The 15,880-nt window shown below is 38.5% G+C and overlaps 1 protein-coding gene across 5 annotated transcripts in view; it reads right to left on the reverse strand.

Annotated features, from left to right (window-relative positions):
* atp11b (ATPase phospholipid transporting 11B) overlaps positions 1 to 15,880 on the reverse strand; it is a 148,825-nt gene that overhangs the window by 121,215 nt on the left and 11,730 nt on the right. For all 5 annotated transcript variants that reach the window (XM_078410212.1, XM_078410211.1, XM_078410207.1 and 2 more), the window contains exons 2-6: positions 12,207 to 12,323; positions 10,434 to 10,523; positions 5,900 to 5,980; positions 3,824 to 3,931; positions 1,264 to 1,392 (exon numbers count right to left, since the gene is read on the reverse strand). In XM_078410212.1, coding sequence (XP_078266338.1) covers positions 1,264 to 1,392; positions 3,824 to 3,931; positions 5,900 to 5,980; positions 10,434 to 10,523; positions 12,207 to 12,323 — 525 coding nt within the window. The remainder of the gene's footprint in view (positions 1 to 1,263; positions 1,393 to 3,823; positions 3,932 to 5,899; positions 5,981 to 10,433; positions 10,524 to 12,206; positions 12,324 to 15,880) is intronic.

Below are 15,880 nucleotides of genomic sequence, written 5' to 3' on the forward strand. Positions count from 1 at the left end.
TACTTTTGACAATTATTTCACAACTGTCTCTTTTTCAGCAGAAAATACCCGAAATTCATCAAGCTTGTAGCTCAACCTTTTGATAGCAGGGATTGTTTCTGGCTTGTCGTCTAGAATTAGATGTAATCTGATTGTGTTCTTCTATTGCTTTACCACCAGAAAGACTTGCATTTACTATTGCCGACTAGGTGTAAGAGCACTTTATAGCCACAGTAGTACTTCAGAAGTTACAGGTGCGACTGTACAAGGCTGTGCAATATTTTATTGAGTTCGTTGATGACTACATTGGTTGAACAGGTTGAACATGTTTTTTTGACACTTCTTTGATTTTATTTTCCTTCGTTCAGGTTAATTCAATGTCAGAATTGTGCAATAAAATGTGCAATACTTCACACTGGTCATAATTCACAGGACATAATGCATTCATTGTTTTCTTAAAATTCACTGTTTTAAGTTGGAATTCTATAACTTTGACTACTTTCCTTTGCATTTCTGAATCCATGCAAATTGTGATTTTAACAGCAGTTACATGTTTGTTTACCAGTTTATTACATATAAATGGTGGGTACATTCAAGTTCCCTAGCAGTGCACCAGGGGGGAGGGGCAGGGAGTAGTTTAATTTCTCAGCCAGTGTCATTTAATGTCAATTGTAACATCTGTATCCTTTACCCATCCCACGCACCCCCAACCAAATGGAGGAATGCAAGAGTCTTATGTGCACCTGCTGTTTGCAGTTGGGGTATATGCAGAGAGGAAAGGGAAAGAAAGACATTAATCAGAATAGTTATTGACATCCTGATGCCACACTTATTTAATGCACCATTTTGGAAGAAATGATCAGAAAATAACCATTCCCAATGTGACCACTTCTAGTTAATAAAACTGCAGATGTTTTTCCAGAAAAATGTAAAATTTTAGATTAATGTTTTGTCGACTGCATAATGGAATACAGCTCAGAAATCCAAAATACACAAAGCTAGCATGCACATTTCAACGCACAGTTTGTGAAACTTCACTGCTCAATCTAAAAAATGCTTTTCACATTTTCTACACGCATAAAGCATCAGAAACTAATTTACAGGTGGACTTAGAAAGAAAAGGGCACATTCAAAAATATGTTTTGTGTTCAAACAAGTTTGCACTGAAAATGCAATCTTGAGTTATTCACATTCTTTTGTAGTTTTCCTCTTTAAAGATACAAGCTTTACTTTTGGTCTAGACAGTTAATCAAAATAGACACTTATGCGGGAAATAAAAGTGACCTTCAGATTGGTTTCTCCATCCAAGCTTGCTGTAGTGACATAACAAGTCCCATTTTCATTGTCAGTTGACAGCAGCACTAAATCTGTAGGAAATGTTTGATCATTTTCTATTTTGACAATGTCACCAACCTACAGGTAGAAATAAAAAGCTGATAAATAGTTTGAAAAAAACCAGCTTAAAAACATCATTATTTGCATTGATATTTTAGAATTTCAAGATGTGGGCAAAGATTATTAAACCCTTTTTGCCGTTTGGCAGCTGCTTTAGGAAACTGATAGCACACTTTGCTTTTTTGTGTTGCTTTCTTAACCAAGTGGTTTGTTAAAACCTTTTCAGAGGGCATAAGTAATCAACATAGTACAACATTAAAATCATAATGCAAGGTTAACACAGTTCGTTCACTTTTGTAAATTAGTGAAATAATTTAGATATAGAACTTACAGAATTACAAATTATCATTTTTAGTGAACTATCCAACACATTTAAAATTTAACCTCTCATTACAAATCCAATTTTTCATTCATTACTCTCGAGTTATCTAAAGCATCCATTGTTCTCGGTGTGGACTCCTATACATCGACAAGACCAAACGGGTGATCGTGTTGCTGAACACCTACGCTCAGTCCGCCTTGGCCTACGCGATCTCCCAGTTGTCAAACATGTTAATTCCCCTTCCCATTCCCCGACTGACCTTTCTGTCCTGGGCCTCCTCCACTGTCAGAGAGGCCACGCACATATTGGAGGAACAGCACCTCATATTTTGTTTGGGCAGCTTACAACCCAGTGGTACGAATTTGATTTCTCTAATTTCGAGTAACTTTTGCATTCCCTCTCTCTCCGCCCCTCCCCCACCCTAGCCGCCCTGCCAGTTCCACTGTCCGCATCTATATATCCCTTCGTTAACACCTCTTCCACAAACAACCATGGACCATTGTGGGCACCACCTTTCCTTGGTCATCAGTGCCGGCTCTGATCGTCTCTTTACCTTTTCATACCTCTAGTTTCTCTCTTCCCTGACTCTCAATCTGAAGAAGGGTTTTGACCCAAAATATCACCTCTTCCTTTTTTTTCCAGAGATGCTGCCTGACTTGCTGAGTTACTCCGGCATCTTGTGTCTATCTTCTTTGCTTGGGTTTGTTTGAAGTAGGCTATTCAACCCCTTCAGCCCCTGATGAAATTCAATCAAACAAAGGTGACCTACGCCATAATTTATTCCATCATCATTATACCTCTTGACACCCTTGTGCCCAAATTCCACAAAAGTAAAAATATTCTACTCTTTAAAATACCAATTGATTTGACATTGACAACCAATTGTAAATAAGCTTTCCAAATGTTAATATCAATTACATGAAAACAAATCTTGATTTCACACTTGAATGGAATCAAGCTTTAATCATGGAATCTGAGTGCAATAAGCATGTATCCATGCTGTATTGCTTCGGCCTAACCTGTCCATGCTGACCAAGTTGCTATTCTGGGCTCGTCCCATTTGCTTGCATTTAGCCCATATTCCTTAACACCTTTCCTATCCATAAATTTGTCCAAATGTCTTTTAAAAGTCATAATTGTATCTGCTTCTATCCTTTCCTCTGGGAGCTTTTTTAAAAAACCTATATCCACTAGTTTTCGAGCAATGAGAAAGTGTCTCACATGGAGCTGGGAGACCTTCCTCTCTAATATCAGTCTGAAGATAGGTCTCGACCCAAAACGTCACCCATCCTTTTTCTCCAGAGATGCCACCTGACCCGCTGAGTTACTCCAGCACTTTGTGTTTACCTTTGTTTACCAGCACCTGCAGTTCCTTTCTACACAATACTGAATCCTATTGGCTTGCTCATCTTGGATTCTATGTGATCTAACCTTCCAGTCTGACCTACCACGTGGGACTTGTCAAGGCCTTGCTAAAGTCAATACAGACAATGTCCACAGTCCTGCCCTCATCAATCCCTGGTGATCTCTGAAAAAAAACTATTCGGTTTGTGAGACATGATTTCCCATGCACAAGTCCCCTTCTATCCAAATGGTATTAGATCCAGTCCCCTCAGAATCCCCTCCAACAACTTTCCCACTACTGACGTCAGATTCATTTGCCTGTAGTTCCATGGCTTGTTTTGGTGTCCTTCATAGTTAATATTATGGGCAAACTATTTCCCTTAAACTAAATAACTTGGTTAAATAGCAAAAAAACAAATTGCTGGATGAACCCAGCTGGTCAGGCAGCTTTTGTCGCGGGAAATGGATAAACATCTAATTGGGCCCGGATCCTTCTTTAGATTGATGGGAGTCGGGGGAAGAGACCTGGTAGCAAAGAAAATGTCTGTGATAGAGGCCTAGAGATTGAGGAACAAAAAGGATGTTGCTCACAGCTAATGAAGTGTTGACAACTTCTGGAGAAAATTCAAACAAGAAACAGAAAAGAAAACTAATTAATTGCACAGTATCTGTATAATCAAAAGGGAAGTAATGATCAAACAATGGATTTTATCTCAATTCATCTTTGAAACATGTTGCACACACCTCAATTTCGCTTTTCCACCAAATCTGTTAGAGACTTACCCTTATGTTTTGTGATCTTGTCTGGACAAGCCTACCACTTCGAATTACATACACAGGAGTGTTATTTACTTCATTGTCTGCTTTATGTCGTAACAAATCCTCATAACCCTAATGTACAAAATTTCAATAATTAATTAAACAAACTTCCTACCAATTCAAATTATACTTAACATTGAAGATGAGGCTTGATAAGCTCAAAAATATATTATCAATATTCTGTTGAATGTTGTGCATTGTTATTTATGTACAATGATTTAAATCCACGCACAATTTCAACTTTTCCTTTTTACTGTCCATGTTGAAACTTTTAAAATATGACAGGGGTCTGGGTTTCTCTATAGTTAACCTTTTATTTTTTTTAAATGGGAAGGAGATAAATATCCATACATTAATCTCTGAAATGTTGCATGAATTCTAGATGGAAAGTTATCAAAGATTTATGATTCAGTTTAGCAGCTCACTTTTAAGTGTTAAAAAAAATTGATATATTCTTCTCAAATCCCTTACAATCCGCATATCCAAAAGAGAGATTAACTAGCAATCCTCCTAAATTACAATATTTAGACCAAATGTGAATTTTAAAAAACTATTTTTTCACACTGCATTTATGTTTAGAAATGCTATACAAAGCGTTTGCATGATTAAGGTACTTGATCATAATAGGCCAAGCTGAAAATGCATTAATCTTTGTTACAAGCATAATGTTTTGGACCAAATTTGGAATCAGGATCTCTGCCAACTCTTGCACAAATCCAAATCAATAATCTGTTGCATTTTATGTTGTGTTGTTCCATATAGATCAAACTTCAAGTTTTGTAGTAGATTTTGGAAGTTAAATTGATGCAGGTTTGTTGTGAAAGGCTGTATTATTCCTATAATTTTCAAATTAAACTATTGATTAAAACCAGTAAATAGTATTCCTTAAATAAGTACATGCACAACACCCATACCAGCTAGCAGCACTAGAAGAAGGTCAAGGCAATTAAAGGGTGTAAACTGAGAAAAAATACGTGCAAAATCTCCGTATTCCTCCAAATGCTTACACGCTGTAGTAGTCATCTTTCTACTTACAATGAAAGAATTGTAAACTGAACAGGTGGTATAAAATAAAACAATTCTAAGCTAGGAATCAGGTAGGAAATAAAAATTAAAGCAAACTGTGTTGTGCGTTAGGAGTTAATCATTAATTTAGAAAAGGCACATTGTGCATGCACTTGTACCACCTCAACTAACCTTAAAATTGACAAAATAAAATGTTTGAATAAATAAGTAAATGAAAAACTCAAATGCAGTGGGCTTGGTTTAAATGGACTTTCAAAAAGCATTTAACAAAATTTATTAGATGTCCGAAATCTGATATTTTGACATTTAAAAGGGTTCATCACGTGGACATGCACTTTTGTGTTCACATACAATAGTTCAAATGATAAAGAGTACATGCATTGTGTTTCACATATTTCACCTAGTGTCCAGTAAAGTAACCTGAAATTAAATGGCACTCCATTGTATTATTCAATGTACTCTTGGAGAGATTAACAAATAATACATGTTGTTAAGAATAATATAGTCCAGATCACATCCTGCTGTCATGGCAACAGATACAGTGCTGTCCAAGTCAACTTCAGTGAGACAAATAACTGAGCCATTTAACAAAGGAAATGGCACCACAGAATGTACATGTTGCCATTGGTCATTTTCAGTTTCAAATCTGATGATATATATAATCAAAAAGAAGCGTGTTAGAGAAACAGATTAAATCAATGCACATAATTGTCAAAGAGCCAATAGTATTTTTCCTTCAATAGAAAACAAATAAGGCTGAAAAGAGTTTGCTTCCAGTCGACGTGGTGCTGTAACTAAAACAATTTATCCTGTTCCACAAGACAGGAAAATAAACAAGTTTCTCAAATATCTTCAAAAATAAAAATAAGCGGCAGATAATCTGAAATGAAACAAACTCCAGCATTTTGTTTTTATTTCTCAAATGCCTTTACGACTAATTTTTGAGCAATGTTATCAAGTTAACATGATTTGTAACAGCGATTTAAAGGCTAATATACGGAGTACATTTCTTACCTGTTTAACTGCTGTTACGGTAATTACAAAAAACAATGGCAGCCCACTTGTGAAAGGACTTGTCGGAGTATCTATCATCAACTGGAAAAAATGAATTAACATGTATACATATTTATGGAATTAAGTTCTCGTTGAAGTTCCGGCCCCATCCCCGAACTACCTCCGCTACATTGACGACTGCATTGGTGCTACTACCTCTTGTACCCGTGCAGAACTCACTGACTTCATACATTTCACCACCAATTTCCATCCTGCTCTTAAATATACTTGGACTATCTCCGACATCTCCCTACCGTTTCTGGACCTCACCATCTCCATCACAAGAGACAGACTAGTGACTGACATCTACTACAAACCCACTAATTCCCACAGTTATCTGGACTACACCTCTTCCCACCCTGACTCCTGCAGAAAGTCTATCCCCTACTCCCAATTCCTCCGTCTACGCCGCATCTGCGCCCGGGATGAGGTGTTCCACATTAGGGCATCAGAGATGTCCTCATTCTTCAGGAAACAGGGATTCCCCTCTACCATTATAGATGAGGCTCTCACTAGGGCATCCTCTATATCCCCCAGCTCCGCTCTTGCTCCCCCTCCCCCCAATCGTAACAAGGACAGAATCCCCCTCGTTCTCACCTTCCACCCCATCAGCCAGCGCATCCAACAAATCATCCTCCAACATTTCCGTCACCTCCAACGGGACCCCACTACTGGCCACATCTTCCCATCTCTTCCCCTTTCTGCGTTCCGCAGAGACCGTTCCCTCCGTAACTCCCTGGTCCACTCGTCTCTTCCTACCCAAACCACCCCCTCCCCGGGCACTTTCCCCTGCAACCGCAGGAGATGCAACACCTGTCCCTTTACCTCCCCCCTCAACTCCATCCCAGGACCTAAACAGTCTTTCCAGGTGAGACAGAGGTTCACCTGCACCTCCTCCAACCTCATCTATTGTATCTGCTGCTCTAGATGTCAATTTCTCTACATTGGCGAGACCAAACGCAGGCTCGGCGATTGTTTCGCTCAACACCTTCGCTCAGTCCGCCTTAACCTACCTGATCTCCCGGTGGCTGAGCACTTCAACTCCCCCTCCCAGTCTGAACTTTCTGTCATGGGCCACCTCCAGTGCCATAGTGAGGCCCACTGGAAATTGGAGGAACAGCACCTCATATTTCGCCTGGGCAGCTTGCAGCCCAACGGTATGAACATTAACTTCTCCAACTTTAGATAGTTCCTCTGTCTCTCTCTTTTTTCCCCCTCCCCCTTCCCAGTTCTCCCACTCATCCTGTCTCCACCTATATCCTTTCTTTGTCCCGCCCCCCTGACATCAGTCTGAAGAAGGGTCTCGACCCGAAACGTCACCCATTCCCTCTCTCCTAGATGCTGCCTGACCTGCTGAGTTACACCAGCATTTTGTGATACCTATGGAATTAAGTTCATCAATATATACTTTTCATATCACTGAAACATTAGTATAAAGCGAATGATCATTAAAAATTGTGTCATTAAAATATTGACCAATGCACCGGACCATAGTAATATCAATTATGTTTCACTGTGAAAATTATCAGGCGAATGAATTGTTGAGTTGAAGTAATAATTTTCTCAGCCACTTGTCTCCTTTGCCTTTTCTACCACAGAGGTTATACAGATAGTTCTGTTATAATGCAACAATTGTATTCTTAAAGGGCCTGTCCCACTTAGGCGATTTTTTAGGCGACTGCCGGCGACTGTCAAAGTCATAGCAGATCGCCGAAATTTTAATTTACCCTACGACAATGCCGAGTCAGGTCGAGATTATGGTCGAGATTATCCCACGCTGTCAATGCTTCTCCGGCATTCTAATTTTCGCTGAAATCACTGACAAGTCGGTAAGTACTTGAGAGTTTTGAAATATAACATCTTGCCCGGGTTACTTGAAAACCAAGCTTCACAGTAACAAGGCATAATCTGGATTTACTTCCAGTTTACTAATAGCAGTATTAAGAAATTTAATTTTAAAAGTGGTTAAATGGATTTTTGTGCGGAGTGTGGGCATTCTTTGAAATGGTTTCTGGGTTGCATATCTGGGTTGGGAGCCTACTTTAAATGTAATCGCTGATGGCCATAAACATTGCGAAAATTCCCACCCTTACCTGACCGTCAAACTGTTGCCTCCAATCTACCTGTCAAATGTCCTGACGGTAAATAAATTGGTTAAACACAAGTATATTATGGTATCTTCAAATGACTTTACTTATTTTAATATTATGTGCTTCTAAATGCATCTAAGAGAACCTAGCAAACCTGGGGACAGCATGCGACAGCACCCGCAATAAGCAACGATACCTGGCGACAAGCCAGCTGTCGCCGAGAAATCACCTAAGTTGGACAGGCCCTTAAGAAGTCTCTTGTTACAGAACAGTCACCTTAACAAGTCTGAAGAAGCGTCTCGACCCAAAACGTCACCCATTCCTTCTCTCGACAGATGCTGCCTTTAACTCCTGCTTTTTGTGTCTATCTTCCATAAAAGGACAATTGGATCAACAGGGAAATAGGTGTTAGGTGCTAGGGAGTTTCAAATTCAAAGTAATGAGTCACAGGGCATGGAAACTGGCCCTTTGGCCCAACCTGTCCATGCCGATCCAAGCTAGTTCCATTTGCCTACCTCTGCCCCATATCCCTTGAAAATTCTCCTATCCAAATGTTTTTTTTAAATGTTGTTATTATACCTGTATCAACCACTGAAATACTTGCAATGCTTAACAAAGTTATTTTTCCCGCAAGGATTTTCAAATGCAACGGTATTTTAAATAATTGTAAGTTTACTTTTGTTACTGCAAACTATAAATACTAATTGCTATATGGTAAAAATAAACACAAAATGCTGGTAAAGATAGACACAAACTCAGCAGGTCAGGCAGCATCTGGAGAAAATGGATAGGTGACGTTTTAGGTCAGGACCCTTCTTCAGACTGCAAGGTACATTTATTTATTGGAATACAATTGCATATGTCAATAGAAACGATCATTAACATATTCAATATTTCATATAAATAGCATTAAAGTTAAAATATTTTGTGTCTGTCATTGCATCAGTAGATATTAAAGGCATCTTAAAAGTAGTAGCAAATATAATTGGAGCCAAAGTATAAAACAAACCTGTGCGAACAAAAGGCTATTACAACATTGGAACTAAGGGGATGCATTCTAGGGTTCTAAATGAGGAGACCAAAGGAGGTAGTGGAAGCTGGGTACCATTTAAAAAAAATCCTTAGATTATGCAAGTCTCCAGTGGAATGGAAAGCAGGAAATACAACACAGCTATTCAAGAAACTAGTGGGAGAGAAGACAGAGGGACTATAGTACAGTTAACATTACATCAAATGCCTTCGAAAATGGTAGAATCCATTATTTAGAAAGAGATAATAATGCATTTGGAAATGTATAACGTTCGGCAGGATCAGATTATTTTATGAACGGGCAATTATGCTTATCAAATGTATTTAGATTCTTTAAGGTGTCTGGCCAAATGAGGAGCCAGAGGCTATTGTGTATTTGAATTTCCAATAGGCATTTGATGGGACTGCATTACAGATAACTACACAAGTACTCATTGAAAGACAGTAACATTAGCCTTGTTACAAGATTTAAAACATGGATAAAACATGCGGTGGGGGAGAGGTTAGGGAAGCATGCTACAGGAGGATAGTCTGCAAAAGGATATTTGTGACAGATTTAAAAAACTAGGCAAAATTTTGGCAGGTGGAGCAATGCACGATTCTCCACTTTCGAAAGGAGATTGGAAATATGTTATTTAAATGATGCAAGACTCATGCTGACACTAGAGAGATCTGGGTTTCCTCAAAAATGAAAGTCAGCATGCAGTTGTGAAGGCAAATGGAGCAAGTGGTGTTGAAGCGAAGTGGTGTCATTGATGGTATGCATGCTTGAGCATGCTTGATCGGAGTTACAGCTTCTGTTCCTACTTCTTAAGATTCTATACATCTAACAATTTTTAAAAAACACTTCATTAAACATTTGCTGTTAATGCAAGATTAATTTTACTTGTAGTGCCCTTGGCAGTGAAATTTTATTTCCACAATAATTAAATCTCTGCCTGTACAGTTTACCACTAAGTTTATAATCTGAATCAAATTTGTCTTACAAAAAGGATTGCTAAAATAAATAGATACTCACTGCAGTGTCAATAGGTTCAAAATTCAGTCTGAAATATCACCTTCATCATAGTATTAATTGTAAAATGAACTCAAATGCCCTGTGGGGTTTTTGACTGAATTTACATAAGAAAACCAAAACTTTACAGTTGGAGTAGGACATGGCCACTTTTAACTGCCTGAAATTCCACCCTAATTAGCTTTATGTAACCAGTAAATACTCAACAACTGGATCCCATTTCTGAATCCAAGATGATATTTAAATGAGGCATTCAAACTTATAAGTCAGACTAATTCAAATTTTAATAATGTTCGTTAATTCAAAAGCAAGAAATTTCAATTAATAATATTGATCACATTTGGTTACCAGATAAACTTACTTGTACAAGAAAAATTACAAGAAAATAGAAGTTTGCTATTCTTCGGAATTGTTCGAATAAATTTTTTGGGATAAAATTCCATAGCGTGTACTGTAAGAAATAAAGGGAAAACAATTATGCCTGCAATGCAAATGTATAAAAAGGCCAAAAGATGCAATACAAATGTAAAATAAATTCTATCACATTAAAAGGATATTTCCTTTTGGCACTTCGGTGCCATAGACCTCTTAAGTTTGGATTCAAGTTACAATATTTTTACTAATTCTATATGCTTCAACAGGATTGTGGCCTATCCTGGCCTAGTAACAAGTCACCTTCAAGAAAGTGGAATCTTATCAAAATTACAGATTACAAAACAAATTTCAATATTGATTAAGATATGGCAGTAAAATGTTTTCAAGCCCCCAAAATTATGGACAACCTTGAACAACTAGGTAAGGTAAAACTCCAAAAGCCTGTCACAGATGTTGCTGGGGCTGGACTGCAATTCTTCTTGACTGTTGCTTGTTACTCTTAATAATACACTTGGACATTTTAAAATCACCTTTCTTTACATGTTACATAGAGATATAACACATTTCCTAGGGGGCCCAGACATTTTAAATGGAGTGTGGGAAATGGGGCCTTGGCAGGTTTAAAGAAACAAAACCAAGCGAGCTGGATGTTGGAACCTTTGGGATTTCTAAACAATTGGAGAGTGGATTATCCATGTTTTATTGTGGTCATTTATGTCTAAGTAGTCACCTCCCTCATTTAAAATGGAAGCAATCATATCATTCAATGATAAAATGCCCTGACTTTTCAATGGAGCGAGATGAGTGGAATAAAGGGGGAGGCTGGGAGCAAAGTTCATTTGTCACATTTATAAATCCAGCAATTTTCTTAAACCTTGGTTGAATTTGGGTGAAATTTCCATGCATAATTGCACTTTCCATTTACCAAAACATCTTGACACCTTGATTAATCTCGGTCTCAACCTTCCCACATTTATAATTTCTCCAGTCGTGCAATCTTCCGTGAACTATGCACTCCAATTCTTCACACTAATCTACCCCAAATTTACATTGCTGTTGCAGTGGTACCAATGCCTTTAGCTGTTAAGGAGCCAGATTCTGGACATTCTGTAAGACCCTCCTAGGGAGCCCCTACGACCGAGCGTAGCTGGCTGGAGACCCCCCTCCTCCAAACGGCCGGCCGAGAGACCCCCACAAAAATAAACTGGTTTTTTTCTGTGTATATATGCTGGAAAAAACAACATCTTTTTAGAACAGAAGGGCTTTAGGTGACCCAAAGATCTTTAAAATTATGAAATGTTTTATCGGCCACTAAGAAAAACAGATGTTATCTGGTAGACAAAAGCTAAGGGCTATAAATATAAAACAAGTAACAATAAACCTAAGAAAGAATTCAGGAGAAACCTCTTTGTACAGAGAGGGGTTAAAATATGCAACTTGGCATTCTCAAGGCAAATACCATCTATGCAGTTAAAAAATATGGCTATATTTAAAGGAAATCTTCATTAGTACATGAAAGACGAAAGACAGGATGCAAAGACAAAGTTTGATCAAACTTTGAGACTAGGATATACAATTTAGTGGCCTATTTTAGTATCATAACCAGAATACTCAGATCAAAGCATGCCTGTTATTACAACTGTCAGAAAGATATTTCAGTACATTAAATTTCCTACAAAATTGCAAGAACTCATAGTACTGCAATGTTATGAAAAAGCAGATATTATGAAATGTTCTACTAATTTACATTGCTCATTACCTTGGACGATATTATCTTATTGTCTGGAAACTTCTGGTGAATAAAAGAACTGCACTCAGGGAACTGATTGGAAACATAAATTACCCTTGTGGGATTCTGATGTGACGGGTCAAATCCCTGCAAGACAAAATACATTTTACAGTGTATTCTTTCAATAGGATATTTCAACATCAAATTTAAATACAAAGTACCCATAACAAATCTTCCCAAAACTATTTATAAATTTGATTGCGATACCTCAAAAGTCTAGGAAGTATTAAACCATACCAAACAAGGTTTGTACCTAAGTAAAGGTTAAAGTCTTAAAGGCAACAGGAATTAGCTGACAACATTTAAAGTGCATATTTTTTATTAATGTTGAAAGAGATATTCAAATAACTATCGGTATGAAATTTATTGAAGCTTATTTATACCCAAATGTTTCTTTGGATTATACTTAATGCAAATAGATCTACAAAGCCCAGTAAATGCTGTTTTGTCTTTAGGCTGGAACTGGATACATTACTCAACATGGAATCTGATCGGCATATTAAATAATTTTATCATGACAAGCATCTGACTTGTACAATATATACGACACAGTGCCACACATTAGCCACAATTGCTGCTCAGCTATGCATGGAAATATTCAATTAAAAGAACCATGTTATCCATTTTTTGTTCTGAAATGTACATTAAATTTCTTTATGCAATTTGTGACATTTATCCAGTTTATTTTGTAATTCCACTGCGATTTCAATGATAGAAAATGTACATGTAATTTTGCACTAGATTTTCAAATTATTAATGTTGTAAGGAAAAAAATCATTTTAACAAAGTTATTTACTTTGTGGAGACACAAGAAAGTTTCCACTAATCTGGTTCTGCTTGCAGGAGGGATGTTTAACGACATGGGCTGTAACTCGGCCTCAGGACTGCAGAGGCAAAATACACAGTATAAAGAAGTGAGAGGGAGGACTGAGATAAGGACTAGAATAACACTTCATCTCCTTCCATGCAGCACCAGAGACCCGGGTTGGATTCTGACTACGGGTGCTGTCCGTACGGAGTTTGTATGTTTTCCCTGTGACCGTGCGGGTTTTCTCTGGGTGCTGCTGTTACCTCCCACACTCCAAAGACGTACAGGTTTGCAGGTTCATTGGCTTTGCTAAAATTGTAAATTGTTCCTAGTGTGTAGGATAGTGTTCGTGTACGGGGTGATTGCTAATCGGCATGTACTTGGTGGGCTGAAGAGCCTGTTCCCGCGCTGAATCTCTAAAGTCTAGCACCTTCCAGCCTTTGTCTCTACCTTCCCACTCCTCTCGCCCACCTAGATCTCTGTCTATGCATTTCCTTATCTGTTTCCACTCATCACCCACCAGCTTGTGTCTCACACTCTTTCACCTGGCTCCATCTATCCACCTTCCCCATCTCATCCAATTCTACCTTTCATCTACCAGCTCTTGTCTCACCTCTTTAGATTGGTCCTCTTCCCTCTACACTGTCAGTCCTGACGCATGGTCATGTTGACCAACCCTTTGGTTCCACAATTGCTGCTTGACTCACTGTTTATCCAGCTGTTGGCCTTTGTGTTAAGTTAGTGGAGATCTATAGCTTATATATTCTTGTGTTGCAGATTATAGTAAATATTTCATTAAGAATAACTCCATCTAATGTGGAATGCCTTGCATTCAAACCAATGTAACCATGCCAATCAATGCTTTCTGAACCAGCCATACACAAGCTCACAATTTCAGAATTGCTGAAAGCAGATAGGCAAAAAGTAAAATCACAAATGAAATGAAAAGATTAAGGGTCAAATTTTCTTTCAACTCATCAAAAGAATAGCATATTGAGCAATTGTGGAGAACGTATTGACAATATAAAAAACAAGCCTCTATTAAGTAGAACGTTCTAAAATCTGAATAGATTAATCATCACCAGTATCATTCACACCAAACCTCATCAGTCTTGATCCAAGCATGGCAAAAAAATGCTGAATTCCTTAGGGGAGAGGAGTTACTTAACTTAGCATCAAAGCAATCTTTGAACAAGTGTGGCAATGAAGGAGTCCTAGTACAATTAAAGTTTGTGGACATCAAGGCAAAAACTTTTCAATGATTGGATTCATACTTCATTCACAAGATGGTTGGAGGTGTGGAGATGAATCAGTCCAGCCGCAGATCATCGCTGCTGGACTTTATCAGGGTGATATCCACGGTCCAAACATTTTCAGTTCTCCCATTGACCTTCACTTTGTCATTAGATAAAATGTGGAGATGTTCACTAATGAGCGCACAACATTCAAAACACCTCCGTGAATGAAACACCCCATGACTGCATGCAACAAAATGACATTCAGGCATGAGCTAATGAGCAGGAAGTAAAGATCACACAAGTACCAGGCAATGAACAGCTCCAAAGTTGAAGCATCTACCCTTAAAATTCAATGCTATTAATGTGGCTGAATTCCCTATTGTTATCATCCTGACCACCATTGATCAGAATTGAACTGGATGATCTGCATGTGTACTGTGGCCACAAGAGCATGTCTGGGGCTAGACTCATAGTTTATTGTTTTACTCCTGCCATTTATCCTTTGACAGAACAGAATCTGACAAAAGTAGACTGCAGTGTCAGTCACACATGCTCACTTTCAACATTCTTTAAAGTGCAGATTTATTATGACACATGAAGAGGATTTTAAGCATTTTAGACAATAGACAATAGGTGCAGGAGGAGGCCATTCGGCCCTTCGAGCCAGCACCGCCATTCAATGTGATCATGGCTGATCATTCTCAATCAGTACCCCGTTCCTGCCTTCTCCCCATACCCCCTGACTCCGCTATCCTTAAGAGCTCTATCTAGCCATTTTATGGCGCTCTACCTTTCTCATAGTTTTCCTCATGGAACAGGAGGCCTTCACTTGGCCCAGAGGCCATGCAGGTCCTTGGGGCAATCCTATTCTCCCCTCACCCTCTCTTATTTCCCTACAACCTATTCTCTCACACATGCACATCAACTCTCCCTCGTTGTCCTACCACTCATCTACACTTGGGACAACATATAGTTTATCTACCAACAAGCACATCTGTCGGATCTGGGATGAAAGCAGAATACATGGGGGAACCCTATACCACCACTGTGCCATTAGGTGTTCAGTACCTCATCTCCTGACACCCCAAAGTATTTCCACCATCTACAATGCACAAATGAACATGTGATGGAATATTTCCCATGTGTTTAAATGAGTGCAACTGCAACACCACTCAAGAAACTGAACACTACCCGTGACAAAGCATCTCAATTGACTGATACCCTGTCAAACATCCTAAACATTACTTCCAGCATAGCACACAGTGGCACCAGCATACTGTGTGAATCATCAACAAAATTCACTGCAGTTAATCACATCCACATCTCCCTGCCCTCTCCCATCCATCCATCCATCCATCCATCCATCCATCCATCTATCTCTAAAACTCTCATCTTGTATATTTGTCAGTTTGTTTGATTGTACGTACCCGAAATACAGCCAAAACGGTACACGATAGTGCAACAATTTTAGGCCCACCTTACTTACCATTGGCCTGCGGTTCAAATGGTTGTTATATTTTAAAAGTTATTCACATTTTAAACTTTAAAAATCACTTTTTAAACTTTAATAAATCCATTTTCCACTTTCCCTGCCCGTC

Source organism: Rhinoraja longicauda, chromosome 13 (genome assembly GCF_053455715.1).
Source record: "Rhinoraja longicauda isolate Sanriku21f chromosome 13, sRhiLon1.1, whole genome shotgun sequence".
NCBI classification, from domain to species: Eukaryota; Metazoa; Chordata; class Chondrichthyes; order Rajiformes; family Arhynchobatidae; genus Rhinoraja; species Rhinoraja longicauda.